This window comes from Dermacentor andersoni, chromosome 1 (genome assembly GCF_023375885.2).
Source record: "Dermacentor andersoni chromosome 1, qqDerAnde1_hic_scaffold, whole genome shotgun sequence".
In the NCBI taxonomy this organism is placed as follows: domain Eukaryota; kingdom Metazoa; phylum Arthropoda; class Arachnida; order Ixodida; family Ixodidae; genus Dermacentor; species Dermacentor andersoni.
Genome location: NC_092814.1, coordinates 304,893,110 through 304,914,018, shown reverse-complemented (window position 1 = coordinate 304,914,018; position 20,909 = coordinate 304,893,110). Strand labels below are relative to the sequence as shown.

Genomic DNA, 20,909 nt, shown 5'->3' with positions numbered 1-20,909 from the left:
TTGGCACGGAAAACTGAAACCTCAAGGGTGATCCGCATAACTTCCCTAAATGACCTAGAAAAAATGGCTTAGAGAGCGAATAGGCTACCAGGAACACATACGCTACATCTAAAATTATTTTAGCATGGAATTTGAAATAGTCGACGACAATTATTATGATATCCTTCGTCTCAACAGAGAAACCACAGGTTTAAAAAGTTTTTCGACTTTGCATATAAATGCCAGAAGTATAAGGAACAAAGTAGACGAAATTGAGAATATGATGTCGACAATAGAAAATAAATTTGATGTTATATGTTTCACCGAAACATGGTTATCACAAAACGACCACATACCTATTCTTGATGAATATCGCTCGCAGCACATAACTAGAATCAATCAAAGGGGAGGTGGTGTAGCTGTGTACATAAAAGAGAGATTACATTTTACCGTAGTGGACGAATTCTCTGTAATTAATGAACATGTAGAATGCCTTACTATATATATAGGAAAGACCATGACATCGGTAATATATAGACCTCCTTCTGGCGAGAAAGAAATATTTTGCAATTTTTTAGACGCTTTGCTATTGTACGCCTGTTCTAGCAATGAACCTGTGATAATCATGGGAGATATAAACATAGACATGAGCTCACATGACACGTGGGCTTGGCATCTGAAATCAATTCTAGCTTGCCACGCCTGCACAAACCACATTAAGTTACCAACCAGAGTTACAGAGAATAGTGCCACATTGATTGACATCTGTGTTACAAACTTAAATGAAGATGAAGTACTTGCCGGTGTTCTTACAAGTGATATAAGTGACCATTTACCCCTATTTTCTTTTATCAATTCCACTAACATTCGCGCTACCCGGACAGCTTGTCATCGTCGAATAATAAATAATTTTTCGTTACAACACTTTCGGGAATTAATTGTAGCTATAGACTGGCAGGCGGTCTACAATGAAAGTGATGTTAACGCAGCTTTCAACATTTTTCTTTCCAGCATACAAACTTCTTATGAATCCGCTTTCCCGATACGATATGAACGTACCAGAAATAAGAAAGTACGAAAACCTTGGATAAACCGTCATTTGTATAATGAGATAAAGAAGAAAAATGCGATGTACCACCTTTTCATAAAAACACGTGACCAAGAACAGTTGGCGACATTCAAAAAGTTCAGAAATCATCTACAAAGCAAACTGAAGAAAGCTAAACAAGATTACTATTTACAACTGTTTTCTAGCATACGTAACGAACCGAAACTGATATGGAACGCAGTGAATAATATAACCAGTAGAAAGCCGAGTATCGCGTCCCAGACACCATTACTGCACAAAAGTCAAATGACGAGCATGAACGAACATTTCGTTCAGGCTGGTACATGTACATCGAGGCGACGCGAAAGAAGAGTGATTCCTGCAATCGACATCCCACTGGTGACCAGCTCCATTTTTCTACAACCCACAGATAGCGTTGAGATGCAATCTCTGATACACAAAATGAAGAGCACAGCCTCGGCCGGACCCGACGGAATTCAACCGAAGCCGATAAAATATGTCTCAAGTGAAATAAGTGTCGTTCTAGCTTATATTGTTAATTTGTCAATATCTTCAGGGATCTTTCCAGATGCTTTAAAAACCGCTCGCATAACACCAATACATAAAGGTGGTGCGAAAGATCAAGTCTCAAATTACAGACCAATTTCGGTCTTGAATATATTTTCAAAGCTTTTCGAAAGCGTCGTAGTAGACAGGCTGTGGTCTTTCTTGACTAAACACAGTGTAATCTCAGAGTACCAATATGGTTTCCAAAAGAATAAGTCAGCAGAGCAAGCGCTTCTAGATATCAAGGATAAAATAATTGAGAACATCGAAAAACAGAAGGTTACACTTGGCCTTTTTCTAGATTTACGGAAGGCTTTCGACTCGATCGATCATAAAATATTATTCCATAAACTAGAAATCTACGGAATACGCGGCGTCGCTAATGATTTAATAAGAAGTTACCTAACGAATCGAAGCCAATTTGTTCAGATAAATTCTAGTACCTCTGACATTTTGCCTATAAAACAGGGTGTACCTCAGGGCTCAAAACTTGGCCCACTATTGTTCTTAATTTATGTAAATGATATTGTACGAATACCCGACTCCCCTGACCTGGCAATGTATGCCGATGATACCAACGTGTTTTTTACTTCCAGTAACACTTCTGAACTTTCTGTCAGTGTTAATGCGTATCTCAATCGCTTATCAGTGTGGTTGAGTGCAAATAGTCTTGAATTAAATACTGCAAAAACAACATACATTTTATTCAGGGCTCGTAACAAGACCATACCTAATGACATTATCATTAATTACAATGGTATAGCAATTAACCATGTCCAAGAACAAAAATTCTTAGGCGTTTGGTTCGACGAACATTTATCTTGGAGTTCGCATATAAGGATGCTATGCAATGACCTTTCTAAATCTGTCGGTATCATTAACAGGATAACCCAGCTGATTCCGCTTTGGCTCAAACAACAGTTATACAATACTCTCATTTACACTAAACTTTGCTACGGGGTCCTGGTTTGGGGTACTACTTCAAAAGCAAACTACAACAAATTAATTCTCTTACAGAAACGAATCCTTCGTATATACTGCAATTACCATGGCCGTTTTGTAGACCTTGAAACAGCTCCATTATTTCAACGCTACTCCCTTCTTCGAGCAGACAGAATATATTATAAGAAACTTCTGATGACCATACACAAGCAAAAATTATTCACCAAAATAGACAACGATGAAATACCTCGTTATGCATTGCGCCGGAATACCAGACACTTACCGAAAACAAGAACAAATTATGGTAAGCACACTTTCATATATCAGTCGACAGAAATAGTAAACAAGGTAGGAGAATTGTTAAACTTCAGTGCTTCAGAAAGTACCTATAAAAAACAGCTGAATGCATTATTACTTGCCGATGACATTGCTTTCACTAATTATTAACATTTTTCATTTTATTGCCTCTGTTTGTAGACATGTATGATCTAACAAAGAGCGCATACTGTGCTAATCTTTATGAGGCTTGCTGGTTCTAACGAACAAATATTGTAATCATTTTTGTTCATGAATTGATGAACTCTTGTGTGAAATATCTATGTACGTTATATGTGTATTCATTTGTACTGATTTTATCCGCTGTTGTAACCGTGGGGTCTGGGACCTCTGTCAGGCCTGCGTGCCTTTAGTCCCAGTCTCCCCTCGCTCGGACGAGAAATAAAGTACATATGATGATGATGATGATGATGAAGTACGTGCGGTAGCTGCCGCTGCGACAGCATGGGGCACGTGCAAAGGCGCCTTCACACTGGCAGGCCGTGGAGGTATACCGTGTGTGCCAGTTAACATTAGCCGGGCTGTCCAACAACAACGAAAAAAAAAAATTAAGCAAAGCCGTGGAAAAGACAGTTATAAGACCTCCGGTGTTCGATCATTAGAGGTCTGGCGACCGAACACGGTAGGTTTTGAAACGGCATCTTGCACTATTTTTGTTTTTTTTTTGTTGAACAGCTTGGCGAAAGTTAGCTCGGACAGCCTATATAGATCGCAAAAGGTCGCATTTCGAGAAAAGCGGCCCGCTTTGGGCCAGTAGATCGGTGCTCGACTTTCAAGCAACGTGACAAGAGAGCTCCTGATGCAAGCTGCCGTGGGTTGAGAGAAGTTTATCGGCATACGCAAACGCTTATTTTACGTGTGGCTTCCGCCAAACAGAGGCACCTCGTCACTGACGCTTTTCTTCTGCCACGTTCTCCGCGCTGCAAAAGCTGTTACCTTCACGAGGAAAAATCAAGGTCGTCATGAAGATAGCGGTGTGCATGATCTCTAGAATGGCATAGAAGTAAAGCAAACGACAAGCATATTTATTAACATATGCGCGATAACGGACGCAGACTCGTTATTAGCGTTTCTTCTCCTTCTGGAGGGCACAAGGCACGGCTTCACCACCCGCCGCGGTGGCTTTGCGGCTATGGTATCGCGCTGCTAAGCATGAGGCCGCAAGATCAAATCCCGGCCGCGGCGGCCGCACTTCGATGTGGGCGAAATGCAAAAACGCCCGTGCCCCATGTATTTGGGGGCAGGTTAATAGATCCCCTCGTGGTCAAAATTAATCAAGAGTAGCCTACTATACGGCGTGCCTGAATAATCAAATCGTGGTTTTGGCACGTAAAACACCAGGATTAAATTCAATTACTGCTTCGCCCAGGCAAATGAGACGCGAGTGCTGGTGTTCTATATTTCCTGTTTGATCCTGAAGACGCAAAATCACAGGGGTCGATCCCGACAGGCATCGCGATCCCGACAATCTTAAATCAGAACGAGACCCTTCGGGGTGGTAACTCGCAGGTGACGCTCCTATCGGGGAACATCGGTGGTCGCGAGTTACCTCTTTTTTTGGGCACATTATAAAATCGGTAAAATAGCCAATTAGACTAAAGTGGCATTGGTCACTTTATTACATTTCTCAGTATTTACTGAGTACAGCTCGTTCAGTATCTACGAATAGCTGACCACATATGCTGCAGTAATATTAAACGACACGATAATCTACACTAGAGTGTACCCGGAAACTTTTCTTCGCTATACTGGTGAAGTGCATTTAAAGACAACAACTCTCGGTTAGAGCTTAAACCATATGTATATATATATATATATATATATATATATATACTTGGAGGAGGAAGCGACGATGGCTGATATTGTTGGCACTTGACAGTGTGAGAAAGGGCCAAGTCATTTTTTTTAGCTGTGAAATAAAAATGGACGCGCTAGCCAAGTGCAAATTTGCCATCTTCCATTGTATGTCTCACTTTTTGTCCATGATGAAAAACTTCTCCACGATTTGTTCACACTAGAACAACTACAAACGCGTTCATTAGAAATCCTATGACCAGGAATGTCCTATCTAGAGCCTTACATAAAGAGGAAGCCGTCAGCTCGGCGCCAACTTCGATTTTCCCATTCCAGTACTTGTAAAAAAAAAAAAAAAGAGAGAGAGAGAGAGAGAGCTGTCTCATGAGAGCTGAAACGCTCTCATAAGACAACCAGTAGATCAATTTGTATAAAGTTTGCAGCCTTTGAGAGATAAAGTTAGGTTTTAGCAACGTTAGGAAGAGAAATTCTATTTTATGACCTCATACAATTTACGGAAATTGCCGGAAAGTTTAAAGAAAACACGTAGAACTTTGTTGAGAAATCAGTAAAACAAAATCAGTCAGAAGAGATTTCGCACTTTTGTAAGCAGCGTACGTTAGAGTATCTAAACGGGACGAATATGATATTATAATTTTAAAGCTTGCATAAGAATTTTACAATGTTTACGAGAGTTTTGAAAGAGTCCAATTCACAATTTATGAGCATATGTCAGAGCGCCGTATAATACATAAATTTTTATGGCTTTAGATGTCCTAATAGGCGCAGTAGATGATTGTGACATCATTATTTATTACTGACTTACAGATTTGAAAGCTTTGGTGCACGACTTTCCTTGAGCTTTGCAATTTCGTAAGAACTATTAGCAGCCTAAATAGAAAATATACTTCCCACAGACAATAGATGTTCGCCCTTTTATTTGAAATGCAAAAAAAATAAAAAAATCTCATGACATTCGGTGCGATGAATGCCGATCAGAACGATTTCACCATTCCCCTGTATTTAGATAAAAGCTCCAGCGCTCAAGCTTTCTGTTAGGCATTAACGCGTTTTCTTCGTTTCTTTTTCTTTTTCATGTCATGTACTAAAGGACACTCAAAGAATATTAAGACAGTACGTAGCACAACTTCTTGCAACTAAGCAAGAGACGGAAGCAAGGTGCTACGTGAAGCCTCGCCGAGCTGGTTGCTGTTGAACTAGTAGACGACGTAGTGCTACGCAACTCACGGCGCCTCGTACAGGCTGTGCCTCATTTCTCACAGACGCCATCGCCTATATGTAGAAGTGCGCCTGAGAACGTCATGTGCTTGTTAAAGCCAGGCACCGCAACAAAGGCGTAGGAACGGAGATGGTGATGCGTAGAGATAGAGAAAGAAAGTTTTTTTTTTTTTTTTTATGGGGCGAGTGGCCGTAGCGGATTACGCCTGTGATATATTTGCCCTTCAGAACACAAACGAGCATCGTTCCAACATTGGTGTGAGCGCTGTGGGTCGCTGTGGAAAACTCATGCCGATGTGCATGCGCCAGCCCCCCCCCCCCCCTCATTTTTCTTACGGTGTAGTGCCCCGGTTGTGGCGGCTTCCCTAATGACTATCCGAAACCCACCGGAGCCGCAAAGGGGGGAGGGGGGAGGAGCTAAATCACGGATAAACGGAAAGAGGGGGAAGAGATAGATGATGGATAAAAGCAAAGAGGGGAGGGGGGGGACGCGGTCAGGCGGGACGGACTTTAGACAAAGAGGCCGTGACGTCGGCTTTGTCCCCGCCTTGCCAACGCCAGAGATGAGGAGAGAGCGACGGCGCAGGCGACAGGGATGAGGTTACTTCAAAATGCGGCAGCTCAATTCAGTGCGACAATGGTTTGGGCGGCTAACGAGGTAATTAGCATTAGTTAATGAGAATCGCACGCAAATGGCCCGCCCGGCGCCCGCCGACGCGTTGCTTTTGGCTGCTCGGCGCGCCCGGCAGTTAGCGCGATACACGATCGCGCAAGAGGGCGCGTGCGTCTGGAATTCTCGCAAGGTCCAGCGCTGGGGATGCACTTAACGGCGGAGAGAGATGAAAGCATTAATAACAGGGAAAGGTTTCCTATTTTACGCAGCTGTTAAAGCATGAAGATTAGTGTACGATGTTTAGTGTATCAGAACCGCATAGGGCTTTGACGGAATGCTCGCACCGACGTTACGCGCAGAAACGGTCCAACTCCGCGGCAGTGGCAGCGAGCAGCGAACCAAAGAAGCGAAATAATCTTTAAATAAACGTAGCAATCAATCAATATTATTCGAGACGCAAAGATATTTATTCGTTCTAAAGTTCTTGTTTTCTTTTGTCCTGAGCTCGATGGAAAGCCTATACATCGCTAAAGCAATTCGAACATGCATCCGAACGGGATGCATCTATGTAGGTTGCATCAATGTAGCATCTATGCATCTATGTAGCAGCTATGTAGGTTTTTGTTTGTAATGAAGAAAGAAGAGAGAAAAATATGTGACCAGTTCACTGTATTTGTACCATTTTGCTTATGTAAATCTCGTAAGGTGATCTAAATCGAAATTCTTCGAAATGTACTTCTTGGAGCGCAACCAAAGAAAGGTATTTCCACCCATGAGCTCAGACTGCCTAATTAATTAATTAATTAATTAATTTAACGCCTCAAAGGTAGTCAGGGGCTGAGGGCCGTGGTAGTAGGGTATTCCGGGATAATTACGGCTCCGGTGGGCTCTTTGAGGCGCATCCAAAGCTCGAAACATCAGCGTTTATTTATTTTTTTTCAAACTTTATTGGAATGTGGTTGTCGTAGCGGGTGATCCAACCAGCGACCTTGCGCTCAGCAGCACAACTTCATAGTCACTGAGCTACAGCGGCGAGTAGCTCGACACAGAGATAATAGCGGATGTTTCACTCTGTCTTAAAGAAATTTTTGTTACATATATAGCGGGCGCACGCTCAAAGGGGATCCTGTAAGCCTTCCAGAATGTTACACGCTCACGCGTATCCGCAAACCATACAGCTTGAATTGAGTATGCATTTAAATGGATGGATAACGAAAGGGTTAAAGGTGAATTAGAGAAACTGGCAACACCATATTTTTTTTTTCCTTCCCCGAGAGCGGCATACAGTCCTTGTGCCTGATTGGCTTACGTGAGTCGTAGCTTTGGTGGCAGCGCGCAAAATTGATAAGACGCAGTATAAGCAGGAGGGCTTCGGCTCTTCTCGTGGTTTCGGGGTTCTGAAATCTTCTTTAAACACCTAAACTCTCTAAAATAATCGTAAAAGTCAACGTGATTTTCGAGCGAACGTAGACTACCTTTTCCAGCTGATTTCTTGACCGGGAAGAGTGGAAGGCTTGCTTAGCACGTCAGGGAAAGTGCGAAACACAAAATGCCCATAGCTGATCGTCGGGAGTGTCATCTTACTGAATTACGCAGTCGATTTGCTTTCTATAAGCGCCCTCGCGCCCACCCAACGTGCTTGCGTGAACTGTGTTTGCTACACCGGGTAACGCTTCTTACTGCTAACGTTCGAATGACACCCGATACGTTCGCAGACGGTGCATTCAGTTCGCGTGGCATCGATACTTTGGATATTCCTGGTTCGCCCCTCGTACGCACCGGAACGCATATGCTAGGAGGTGAGGATTATGTTTTAATTAACGGAATGTCGGTTTTAAAGAAAACGTAATTCGCCACTACGCATTTCAAAGAGAACAGCTGCCAACGCTGTAGTTCCAAAGCGAACGCCAGATACGCTTACGAACGAAACAGGTCTACAACGACATTCCTTAGGGATTATTATATCAGATAGTCAAAATAGGAGGTTACTATTCTTAGCGACGCAGGATAGGAAGAAAGGGAAATACAAGCTGAAATGCGGAGAGCCCCCGCCACGTTTTCCGGGTATTCGGGACAGCACTACACTCATTCCTTTCACACGACACCCTCAAAGTAGCGACGTGTCTCCTTTTGTGAACCGACTGCTTTGCGTCTGCTCGAACGGCGAGGTTCGAAGGCTGCTCGGCGTCTTGCTGCACATGTCAGGGGATAGCGCGCATAGTGAGGGACAAATGGACGCACGGGCAGCCGGGCTGGGTCAGGGGAAGAGGAAGCCAATGGATGGGGCCAGCACGCACCCAAGCGTAGGTGTATTTGAGCGGCGGCGTCCCGTAGAACACGTCCTCCGCGAGCGGCGGCGGGGGCTTCGTCTTGCTCGGCACGTAGGCGGACAGGTACGCCGGAGTCCCCTCCGACCGGAAGGCGTCCGCCTGGCCCTGGGAGGGGACAGCACGGGTCCTTGTCAGCGTCCAGCCGAGGAGACCGCGCAAGACTGCCCCGCTCGCTGCCACAAAAAACCACCCGCTCTGGCTGCTTAGAGGACGCGGCACCGCGCTGCCATCGGCGACACAGAAGCGCGCCGACATCACGCGCACTGGCCGCGAAAGTTTTTTCCGAGATCTCTTAGCGCCGCTCGACTTTCGGGAACCGGCGGGGGGCACGAGAGCTTGCTCTCGTCTCCGCCGGCGCACCAGAGTGTGGCAGTGAATGCGACATCTGCTTCAAAAGGAGCTTGCGACAGAGTCTACTGAGCGCAAGTTGATGGGCTAGTTGGTTCGACATACTAAGGCAGCAGCACAGGGAAGACGAGGACAAACGAAACGTAACACAGCCGTCACGAGTGCCACGAGACAGAGCTTACCTCGCGCAGCAAGCAGAGCAAAGGTACGGCCTTTTTGCCCCTGCGATAAAGCCTGACGTTGTTGGAAGCGTTCAAAGGTGAAAAGTGTGAGAGATACTTATCAACACTCGCAAATATTTGTTTAGCTGTCACGTTAAGCCTTAGACCTGTTGTGAGAAAGAGTTAGAATATTGAAAGCGTTCAAGAATGCAAAACGGTCAGTGATCCTAATCAATGCTCGCAAATTTTTCTTTACCGGCCACTTTCGGCATAATTCCTGCTGCGAGAAAGCTTGATGCTGTTGGAGGCGTTTAAGCGTGAAAATTGTTGTGATCCTTATCACAGACAGTCACAGATGGTTAAGGGTTAACGCTTGCTGAAAATTTCTGACATTATTCTTTACGGGTCAGTTTTCATCTTGGTCCCGTTAAGGAAAAGCCTGACATTATCGGAAGCGTTTAAGGACGAAAACAGTCAGTAATCAATATCGATATTCGGGCATCATTCTTTAGCTGTCCCTTTTGGTCGTAGCCCCGCTACAAGAAAGCGTGACGTTGCTGGAAGCATATAAGGGTCAATAGTGCCCGTGAGTCTTATCAATAACTGGGCAAGACTTTCAGCCGTCGCTTTTAGTCTCAGTTGTGCTGCGAGAAAGTGTGATGTTACTGTTGGGGGGGGGGGGGGGGGGAGCGTTTAAGGCTGAAGAGTGTCGGTGATCCTTATCAATACACGGGCATTACTCTTAAGCTGTCATTTTCTGTCTTACTTGTATTCCAAAAAGTGCGGCGTTACTGGAAGCGCTTTAAAGGTGAAAAGTGTCAGTGATCCTTATCAATAGTACTACATCATTCTCTACTGTCACTTCCGGTCTTACACCCATTGCAAGAAAGTTTGACATTATTGGAAGCGTTTATGTTGAGAACTGCCAGTGATCCTTATCCATTAATACTCGGGATTTCTTTATCTGTCACTTCCGGTCTTATACTGGTGTCACATGACCACTTTCGATCGCGATCATGCCCAATTCGCATCGAAATTCTCGACTGCGATTGGCTCCCTCGCGCAGCTTGCGCAGAGGAACCAATCGTGACCGAGAAATTCGATCTGGATCAGGCTTGATCGCGATCAACATTGCGCCGTGTGACACCCGTATTAGTCACGTTGCGAGGAAGTTTGACGTTACTGGTGGTGTTTAAGAAACCTTTATGCGATCCTTATCAATACTCGGGCATCATTCTTTATCTGTCATTATCGGCCTTATTGCCACAGCGAGAAACCTGATGTTGGAAGCGTTTGAAGGTGAAAGCTGTGTGTGCTCCTATTCAATAATTAGACATTCTTCAGCACTCAGTACGGATGATAAAACGACTGAAAGTTGAGTCAGTTCGTATGGGTTCATGGTATGGACAGGTAGGCGTGAAAACACAGATCCAAGTTGAGCACAAGGCAGCACATAGCTTGCATAGTTTCACTGCGTGTTGTTGTTTCACTTTGCGCAATGGACATCTGGGTGTACATCTGAGACATCTGTGTATCTAGCCGTTTACCCCGATCTGTTCAATAAAAAAGGCAACCTTTAAAATTGATCACGTGCTGATCGGAGTCGAAACTACGTCACACGGGTTCCGAAAGCGCAGCAACCCGACGCTCTGGCGAGTTTCGCCACGAATGCACTGGGCCGCCCTTCAGTGAACCCCTTTCTCGCCAACTTGTGTCTCTGGCCGTGTACCACTGGGCATGCGGCAAGCGATGTAACAATTCTGAGCGTTCCCACGCATTGGCGCGCCAAGCATCTCGGAGGCCACGCGCGGACTTCTCGGCAGCGCAGCTGATTGGCACGGCGTGTTCACACCGCGCGAGAGGGGCCCGAGTGCATGCAGTACACGCCTCACACCTTACGCATTTCTCAGCGTTTGCACGCACCGGCGTGCCATGCGTCTCAAAGGCCAGGCGCGAGATTCGTGGCAGTGCCACTAGATGGCGCAACGTGTACATAAGAAAGCTCGAGAGCCCGGCTTCCGTACCCGGTTCATATGTACTGGCACGCCACCGGTGCAATCTCGGATGCTCCGCAGAAAACTTCGCGTGGACTTCGTGGCGGCGGCGGCAGCGTTAAATGGCGCAGTGTATCCAGATGGAAGTGCGAGAGAGGAGTCCCGCTGCAGTATACGCCTCATACATGACGTGTTTTGGTAGTGGTAATACGTTCTGCCGCTATATTGCTTCAAGGCTAATCGCATTACCGTCGAGAGTCATCGGGAGATGGCTTCTGCCGAAATTCCTTTGTGTTCTTACTCTCTTTAAGTGTTTTCAATAATGTATTTAGGGGCAAATGATGTGCAGAGTACTGGACCAGTTGAACAATCGTCCACTATCAGAACTAAAAGCTTTAGGTCCGTGCTCCCAAAGAACATCTGCGCTAAAGGCCTTACTCGCGTTACTACGGTTCCTGCGGTCTACGGGCCTTCACGATAGACTTTAAGAACGCCGACCCCTAACGCTCTATAGTGTACGCGGTTCGTTTGTGCTCGTCTCTCTTTCTCTCGCTCTATCTCCTCCTTCCTATCTCTTTCTCTTTTTATCCCCCTTCTTCTTCACGCCGTGCAGGGTAGCTAACCGGAACTACCTCTGGTTAACCTTCCTGCCTTTCTATGCATCCTTTTCTCTCCAGGCCTCGCGTTACCCGGAATTTATTCTTCGAATATTCTCCAAATGTACGTGACGATACAGGGGCGAAATGCGAACACACCCGTTTACTTAGATTTAGGTGCACCTTAAAGAACTCCTGGTAGTTCACATTTCCGGAAACCCCCACTATGGTGTGCCTCATAATCACATCGTGGTTTTGGCACGTAAAACTCCCTAAATTAATCAATTTTTTTTTTACGTGACGATTGAATGGCCTTTGGGGGACGTGTAGCTGCCTCCAAATTTCGCGACTGTTTCCAATGGAGCCACCAATCGGCGCATGCTGAGAGTTGAGTTTCAGAAAACGATCATTACGGAGTGCAAATTCTTCTCGCGCGGACACTGGTACAGGAACACTGGTGTCGCGTAATCTCTCGTCATTATACGAAAAGCCCGGCAACCGAAAGAGAACGAAGTTTACGAGGCACAAAGAATAAAAGCGCATGGGACGGGCGTTGCTAACAACTGCGGAGTTCAGAGTTCAGCTGTAGAAATGAGCGCATAAAATCACAATGTTGCCGTTTTGTACGTAGTTGCTTCTGCGCACATATTTTTTGTGGGATAGTAGTTTGCTCACCGTTAAGTATTTTGTGGGCCAGCTATCGCAGAGGCAAATTTTTTCTTACTGTTGTACACTTTTCAAGAATTCAAAGTGTATTACCACAGCTCGTTCCATCCACTGCATTTTGCCTCCTGCTTAGTCCGCTTTCTTTCCATTCCAGTGCTCCTGAAGCACACTCTAATACTATAACCATGTGCATACGCTCACATCTGTGCCCTCGCTTTCTGGTGCTTCGTTATAACTCATTCATGTCCATTGTTACTGACTGTATCCGGTTTATATGTTTTTTTCTTTTCGTGACACCAGCAGTATAAGGTTTTGATTCAAGCCTAGAACTTGTCGTTTTGCACTCAGTTAAAAGCTGCTCCTTGGAGCCTTTAAGTTTACATTTCGTCTGGCATGATTCTGCGATATACCCGCAAGGGATATAAATATTTCATTCAGCCCGTGAGTCGTAAGACAGAAAGAAGTCGGGCGCAGTACGTGCATATTTCTGCGTTTTATTTGAAAGTGTGATAGGGGGAAGTACGTGCACAGATGTACGCTCCTTTCGGCGCTGCCTGATTACAGCCCGATAATCAGAGAAAATAATGACTTCGGACGGAACGTCAGTGAAGAATTTCACTCGACAGTAAGAAAAATCACCTGTACATATCCGTCGCATAATGGAATATTCTCAGGGAAGTTGGCTTCTGCAAATGACTTCATGCATACATCACAGCGCGGATGATGACCCCCCTCTATTCTAGAACGCACGCTCTCCTTCCAGGTCGGTGGACAGTCATTGGCAGCTCGCCCCCCCCCCCCCCCCCCCGCCCCCTTCGTGCGAGGCACCACGACGGCTCCATCTCGTGAGTTATGTCGCCGCGGCCGACTTCAATCTGCGTCCCATGCATTTCAATCTCGCTTCCCTTGCCTAGCCAGCTGTACAGAAAGAAACAAACCCGGTGGGGACCTCTCTCGTGTTTAGACCAGCCTGCGGAGGAGATATTATGTGGGCGAACGGAGAGGAGGAGGGAGAGGCAGCATGGAAGGATGAAAAAGCAGTTTGAGCAAAAGCAAAGCACAAAGTCTCCCTGACACGTAATCACCCTCGGCCAAAGTTTTACGAATCCCATCTAGCAGGCTTCGATAAAAAGATCAGCTTAGGAGAGAGCCGTTCCTGAAGCAGGTACCACAAGGATGGGAGAAGGGGAGGCGGCGGCGGGGGGGGGGGGGGGGGGGTCGCAGATTGCGATGGCGATCAATACTCATCGCTGCCTTCAACTAGGCAGGTAGTATACTAGGCACACATCCGGGCCCAGGCAGAAAAGACTGGCCGAGTAAGGAACGCGCGCGCGCGGGCTCGCGGTGGCCGCTAAAGGAGGAGGCGGAGAAATATATATATATATATATGTGGTGGGAAGGAAATCGAGGGAGAACGTCCAAGTCCAGCAAAAAACAAGGACCCATGGCCGCCCCTGAAGAATGGAAGCGTGTCTCTGCTGCGCACAGCGCGGAAGCGGACCGCCGGCCGGCCAGGCAAGCAGGCGGACGAGTGAGCGAGATCGCGGCGTCGAGAGCCGCCTTCTCGACGAATGGGCGCTCCTTTTGTCGGGGCCCGGGATAAGACCAGCCGAGCCCTCATTCTGGCGATAAGAGTGGGAGAGAAAAAAAAAAAAGAAAGGAATGTGCGCGATGGGGAACGCCAGGTGTACGGCGGTGGGCGCCGCCGCTGCACCGCGAGGCGTCGCTCTCCTTTCGCTCTGCGCGAAAAAAGCGTCGCCTCTGAGAGGGGCTTTGGTCTGCGCGGTGCGAACAGCGGTCGTTAGACCCGTGGCTGCCGGCCAGAACCGCGGGCAGCGATCTAGCGGCCCTCGTCTTTGCTCTCGATTCTCGGCAGCGCTTATTGTGCTCGGTCGGGCCGCGTGCAGATAAAGGCGGCAGCGGCGGCACTCTCGGCGGTTCAAACTCCTGATGCGTTTCGTCGTTGTTTTCTTGTCTCCGTTAAGAAGTGCGAGACCGAAGAGAAAGAAAAATATAAGTTGTGGCGCTGTGGCATGTTATTATCACCTTCAGTTCCATCTGTACAGGTACTTCGTTGTATATGTGTATAAAGAACGGAACACCTTTCCGGTGTGTAGCTATAACAGGGATGGTCGCTCACTGAGAAACTGGCTTTAACCAATGTATATATCTATATATACAAACACTTGGTCGACAAGCGTGACCCCGTTTCTGGGCCAGGAGGAAAAATACTTCCTGTTCAATGTGCTGTTGAGCGCAATATTGTACTTTTTGTGCAACTTTGGCGAAAGCCCGCCGCACCTGGCCAGAAAGTAACTGCATTCCGCCTGCGGCTGCGTACTATGTTGCAGATTCGATTCCAGAGCGCGATGACCTCAGTTAAATTCAGCCGCACTCAGGCGGCGAGTTTTCCGTGCAAGTTAAATAACCGCCGGCCAGTCGGTCAGAACCAGTCCGCAGCTGGCTCGTACGGCGTCTCTCAAAGTCGCAATTGCTGCACTTGAATGCTCTTGAGTATTCGGGTAAGCGCAAGTTTTAAACGCGTTTTACCGGATGAGAGTAGGCCCAAACGTTAATATCCTGCACGGGGTAGCCACCTGGTGGCACAGAGCTCAACGAGACGAAGACAGAGCTAATATACCACTAACCAAGCGTATTCTACTTAGCTGCTGGTGTAAATTTTCGGCAGGGGCGTAATCCTGAACACATTCTCTTCCTAAACGTTCAAAATATTTTACACTTGGTTACAGCAATTGTAGCTCTGTATTTGGCTGGTTAAGCTCTGTGCCAGCAGATGTCTGCACCGCGCAGACCGCTCAAGCTGTTCATGTTTACGCCAAGCCCCCTCAAGACAGAGGTATAGTAGTATGGAGGGGCGTCACTTTACGTCTACGCCATGCTTCAGAAAGCCCAGCTCGCTTGCGGTTACCATAATACCGGACACACTGGGCGCTTGTATACGCTGCTTGGATAGCTCTCGCGCGGGATCGACGGCCAGGTGGCAAGCGGAGAGGTTGGAGAGGTTTCGCGCGCTGGCTCCAGACAACCGGAAGTAGACGACACGACGTCTGATAATCACGCAGAGCCAGTGACGGCGGAGCTTAGCCCCGATCACTCGGCGAACGCGTTGAGGAGAAAAAGCATGGCTAGGGAGGCGGGTAACTTGTAATCGTCTGTATCTCCCTTAATATGAGACGCTGCCCGCAAATTGTGGCCCTGAATGTTTTACTGTAGCTGTACCCTATGCGCCTACAAAACTTTTCCAAACCGTTTCAGGGACCTTTAACTGTTCAGTGACCCGGGGGCGCATTTATCGTAACAACCTTATACGATTATTTTTGCTTTCTACATATACCACTGGCTCCTTGTAGCCGTGGAACCTCGCCCACTGATTGCATTTGAGGCTTGAATTTGTAATGCACATTTGCCATCGGCACTTACGTGTTTCGCCCGGTATAGAAACGAAGAACCGATGTCTTTGATCTGTCACCCCGGCACTCCAAAAGCGAATTCATGACGCCGAGTGGCGAGCCAGTGTCATCTGCCTGCGGGGCCCGCTGTCTCTGGGCTCGCGTAACCTGTTTAGCTTTGTTGACTACAAGATACAATACAAAGCAAGACAAAGACGTGGCAGTGTAACAGTACCGCATTCGTGTGTCGAGGCCAGTCAACTCGGAACGCTTAACTCGTTTTTGTTGGAGTAGTCCCAACTATTGGAGTCCCAACTATCATGCACCAAGATTTAAAAATATGCAAATGCCACGTAGCTCGACAGAACCAAGGTAATCTTACTTGCCGTCACTTGGAGATACTCATATTTTTTGCAATCCGCCTAAATACATAATTAGACTTAATTAATAAACTTCTCAAATATTATAATTGGGTGAAAAGTGTCAATGAGAAAATTGTGGAGCAACATGAAAAATTCCCGATACAGCTTTCTGTTGCTCAGCACGTGCTACATAAAAGTGTTTTTCCAAGCATGAGAGAAGCCAGCGAATACACGCGAAGTGCGTCGAGCGGCCAGTCACGCGCCAATTTTTCGTGTATTCGCGGGCCTCTTTCACGCTGGGAAAAATACTTTTATGTAGCACGCATTTCGCAACAGAAAGCTGTATCGGGAGTTTTTCATGTTGCTCTCCAATTTTCTCATTGACACTTTTCATCTAACTATAATATTTGAGAAGTTGACTAATTCATTAAGACTAATTGTGTAATTAGGCGGAATGCAAAAAATAATCCGAGTATCTCCAAGCGACGGCAAATGACATTACCTTGGTTCTGTGCAGCTACGTGGCACTTGCATATTTTTAAATCTTGGTGCATGATAGTTCGGACACCCTATACAAGGGCGAATCAAAAAGTATTTGCGCCTCTTCTTTTTTTTTTAGCCAAATTACGCCTCTAAATGGGAAGTCAACATATCCATTCCCAGCGGTGGACCTTTCTTGCATCGGCCCGGCCTCATCTGCCGGTAGCTCCGCGGCACGGCGCTGCTGTCTGTTGTTGAAGATGGCGGTTATGTATTCACACGTCCACGGCGTACAAGCAACAAAGCGTGATTCGTTTTATATGGAGCCTGGGAGGAACGCCCACCTAAATCTACAGGGAAACGCAGCCCACGTATGGGGAAAAGCGTTTTCGGTCCGCTGAAGATGTTCCACCCAGGACAGTGATTCCCGTGCAACGGTGAAGCCAAGACAGCTGTCCAACGGTGATTCCAGTCAGCCGGACGAGTTCTACCACAGGGGCATCTTAAATTTAGTGTTACGATGGGACAAACGTCCAAACCGGTGTGAGGACTATGTGGCAAAATAGTGTAAGGTACGTAGAATAGTACATATATTTGTAATTATCTGTATGTACCTTATTTTGGCTAATAAAAAATAAGGGCAAACACTTTCTGATTCACCTTCGTATAACGTCGGTCATTCATTCTAGTTAACAAAACGGGAAAGAACCGATGTCAAATGTGCCGCTGTGCAAGCCACACGTACAAATCCAATCAGCGTGAGAGATATGAGCTTTAGCAGGACAGCGGTAACCTCCGTATTTAATGTTGTTAGCGTAAATACGTAGGTCACCTAGTTTATTGCCAAGGGCATTGCGCAAAGTATAGAAACAAGAAAAAAAAATGCTTTCTAGCAATCAGCTCTTCTGTCAACGTAGAACACTGCTTTTTGTAGAAAAAATAACGTGTATAACAGCGCATATTAAGGTGCTCAGCTCCCCATGAAATCGTGTCCGCCCATTGCTTCAAACAGTCACGGAGAGGAGAGTGAAGCGAAAAACTTTTTCTGCAAACGCCATGGTATAGTAGCAATAGTGCTTTTAGTAGCAAATACCGAAAGAAAAAAAAAGGCAGAAACAAACAACAAAATCAGGATACATGTAGTTTAATGCGTACTTGGACAGTATTTTCTAGCCAGGTGTACAAGCCCGTGATTCGGTTGAAGGCGGACCTAGGTGATTTAATATCGGCGTTGATCACGAGAGAAATATGCTTGCTTTCAGGCAAATGTTTAACGTACGGGACACAGTTTCTGTTTTCTTTCTTTCCTTGTTTTTCAATTCGTAATGATAATGGTTGTAGGACACCACTACACTGCTTTTTACACAAACAACGTCGTCGCTGATCGGCGATCGAGCCCCCTTAAAGTACTAGCGGCGTAGAAGCAGCTGTCTGCCAGTTTCGCGCCTTTGTGAACGCTGGTGGCACCGATTAGATGGATCATTACTGTTATTTTCTTCTTCGGCAACAAACGGGGGGCTAGGGGGGGGGGGGGGGGGGGCGAACGGAGATGGTCGAAAAGAAGGCATTCGCTGGATTCCGTGTATATTGATCCGAGATCGACGAGTTAGAGCACGCCCTTCCGATGCAGTCGGCACGGAAGAATTAAGAATTATACGGTGTCACACAATGGAATGGGGAGCTTTAGAAAAAATTTCCCCCGATGAGACGAAATTTTAGGGGAAGAAACAACAAAGAAAGAGGAGGTGTAGTATAGCCTCCATTTAGTAAGGGGGCCTCCCGAAAGCTCGCTCTATGCAAGGAGGGCAAGGAAGAAAGGGGAAGAGGGGCGAGAAATTCGAAATAGTATCCGCTTTTCCATCCAATGGTACTTTATCGTGTGCGGGAGAAAACTGGCGGGAGGAAGCGGGCTCGCAAGGAGGGCCCGTTAGATTCCTCCAAGTGCATTGGACGGGAATGAATGCCGCCGCCGTCGCCGCTTTAGGACGACACCGTACAGGGTCTCGCGCAAGCACAGCAGCCGCTAAAGGATAAGGCGGTGTAGTGAGAGCCGGAACGCCGCGGTGCGGGGGGAAGGGGCGTGTTGGAAGTCTGCAGGAGAGGAAAAGGGGAGGAAAAGGGGACGCTGTAAAAGGGTCACGGTGGGGAAGAGAGGGGAGAGATGCGTTCGAAACGGGAGCCGAACGAGAGCGCAGGGTGGCGCGCGCACGCGGCGGGCGCCGACGCGGCGCTCGTGCGCACGCGTAATGGGATTTCGTGTCCATTAGGCGGCGGCGGTGCGCGCGAGCTGCTCGCGCCGCGTGGAGACGCTGCTGCGCTCCGCGTTTGCGCCGCCGTCACCCTCCCGCTATCCCAACCCCTCCTGTTTGCGTTTTCAAAACAAACGGGCCAAAGATCGCCGTCGGCGGCGCCGAGGCGAGCGAACACAAAATGCTTGGCGGCCCCGACGCGTGCAGCATGTGCTGCTGAAACAAAAGCCCGAAACAACGGTTGTCTCTCTCTCTCTCTCTCTCTCTCGCACACACACACGCAGTCTATATATATATATGCAGTTGATGAACACGCTACGTGAATAGAAAAGGAAGGAAAAAGGAAACACAATGCTGCGACACAGTGCATTGCATAGCAGCGAAAGAAGGAGCGTCGCCCAAGTAGCGCACTGTATATGCGGGCACCGCTACCACATGCACCATGTTTGCGCCAACTAATGGTGCTGAGCCGTGTTGCGAAATTTCGAGAAGTGTGCGCGGGGCGTTGCTTGCTTGCACTGCCATGCTAACGTACTTTCCTCAGTTTTCTTTTGTTCTCCTCCTCCCACCGCCACGATTCATTTTTCTGTCGTTTCTTTTTGCTAATCGTGTAGCTGCGAACGTTATATGATTCACAGCGGCTTCACCAACTCAAACTTACATGTACGCAGACTAAACGAGACAAAGATTTAAAGAGCGGAGGAGCTATTGATAATACGACTAGTTCCTATACGTCTGCGCGTGTGCATGTGGTAAACATACCATTGCCGTCTTGCTTTGTCGTCTGTCCAATCATACTACGCGCGGGAAGTTTGAGCGCCTCATTCATTTAATATAAAAATTGGCCTTTTCTTTTTTAGACACCCCAGAACAACAACATTTAGTCCGCAGCAAGGATCTTACCAGTTTCTAATCGCGGCTTCTGCTGTTTCATTTGAATGCACGAAACTGCTGGCGCGACATTCTCGTTGTTGGACACGCATACTTGGTCTTTGAACATCGCCCCCCCCCCCCCCCCCCTTCGCTCGCACTCCGCCCACCCCACTGACACACACAAGCATAACCGCATACGACACTCAGAGTTGCGCGAAGCGTTGGCGCGCTTGTATTCGAGACAGCTTCAGCGTGCGTGAAAAAAAGTAGCAGCAAAGAAAGCAAAGTATGAACGATGGCGGCGTCTGAGAGTTTGGAAAGCGCGGCGTATGGAACGAAACCTCTAGTAAAGGGTGCGCAAAATGAAGAAGAAACGATGCGAAGAAACGGTATTATGGCAAACAAACAGCTTAGTGTGGCCGACGAGGCGCGCCTGTTTCAGTGCGCACTGGTAACTGGTCGGCATGCAGACGTCTGCTCCGGCTAGAAATGCCTGGAATGCGGTGCGGTGCCATTGTCCTATATTATGTGTTAGTTTCAAAGGCACAAAAGGGTGCTCCGCTCTTTCCGCGGGGAGCAGGCAGAAAAAAGTATCGTTTGTTGAGCGAGGCAGTCGTTAATTACGCATGCAATGGATATATATATATATATATATATATATATATATATATATATATATATATGAGAGCAGCACAGGCAAGGCAAGACCAGGCAGCACTCACCTCCTGTGGAGGAACATCGAATGATACTGTCCTCAAGTCCACCTTGCAATAGGTGTCGATACAGGGTATGATGAAAAAGATACCTGCGTTGATGGAGAAACGCAAGCGGGAATACAGTTACAGACTCGTTTTTCTTCGCTTTTTTGAAGTATACTAAACAAATATTCTTTTTATTCATCATGTCATTCGTCTGTTTGTAT

General features: G+C 47.0%; 1 protein-coding gene across 4 annotated transcripts in view; it reads right to left on the bottom strand.

Annotated features, from left to right (window-relative positions):
• The window catches only part of LOC126548253 (band 7 protein AGAP004871-like), a 398,019-nt gene that overhangs the window by 11,925 nt on the left and 365,185 nt on the right, over positions 1–20,909 (bottom strand). For 3 of the 4 annotated variants that reach the window (XM_055063350.2, XM_050196407.3, XM_055063349.2), the window contains 2 exons: positions 20,710–20,792; positions 8,816–8,953 (listed from right to left, as the gene is read on the bottom strand). In XM_055063350.2, the coding sequence (XP_054919325.1) occupies positions 8,816–8,953; positions 20,710–20,792 (221 nt within the window). The remainder of the gene's footprint in view (positions 1–8,815; positions 8,954–20,709; positions 20,793–20,909) is intronic. The other variant, XM_050196409.3, reaches the window with a different exon arrangement.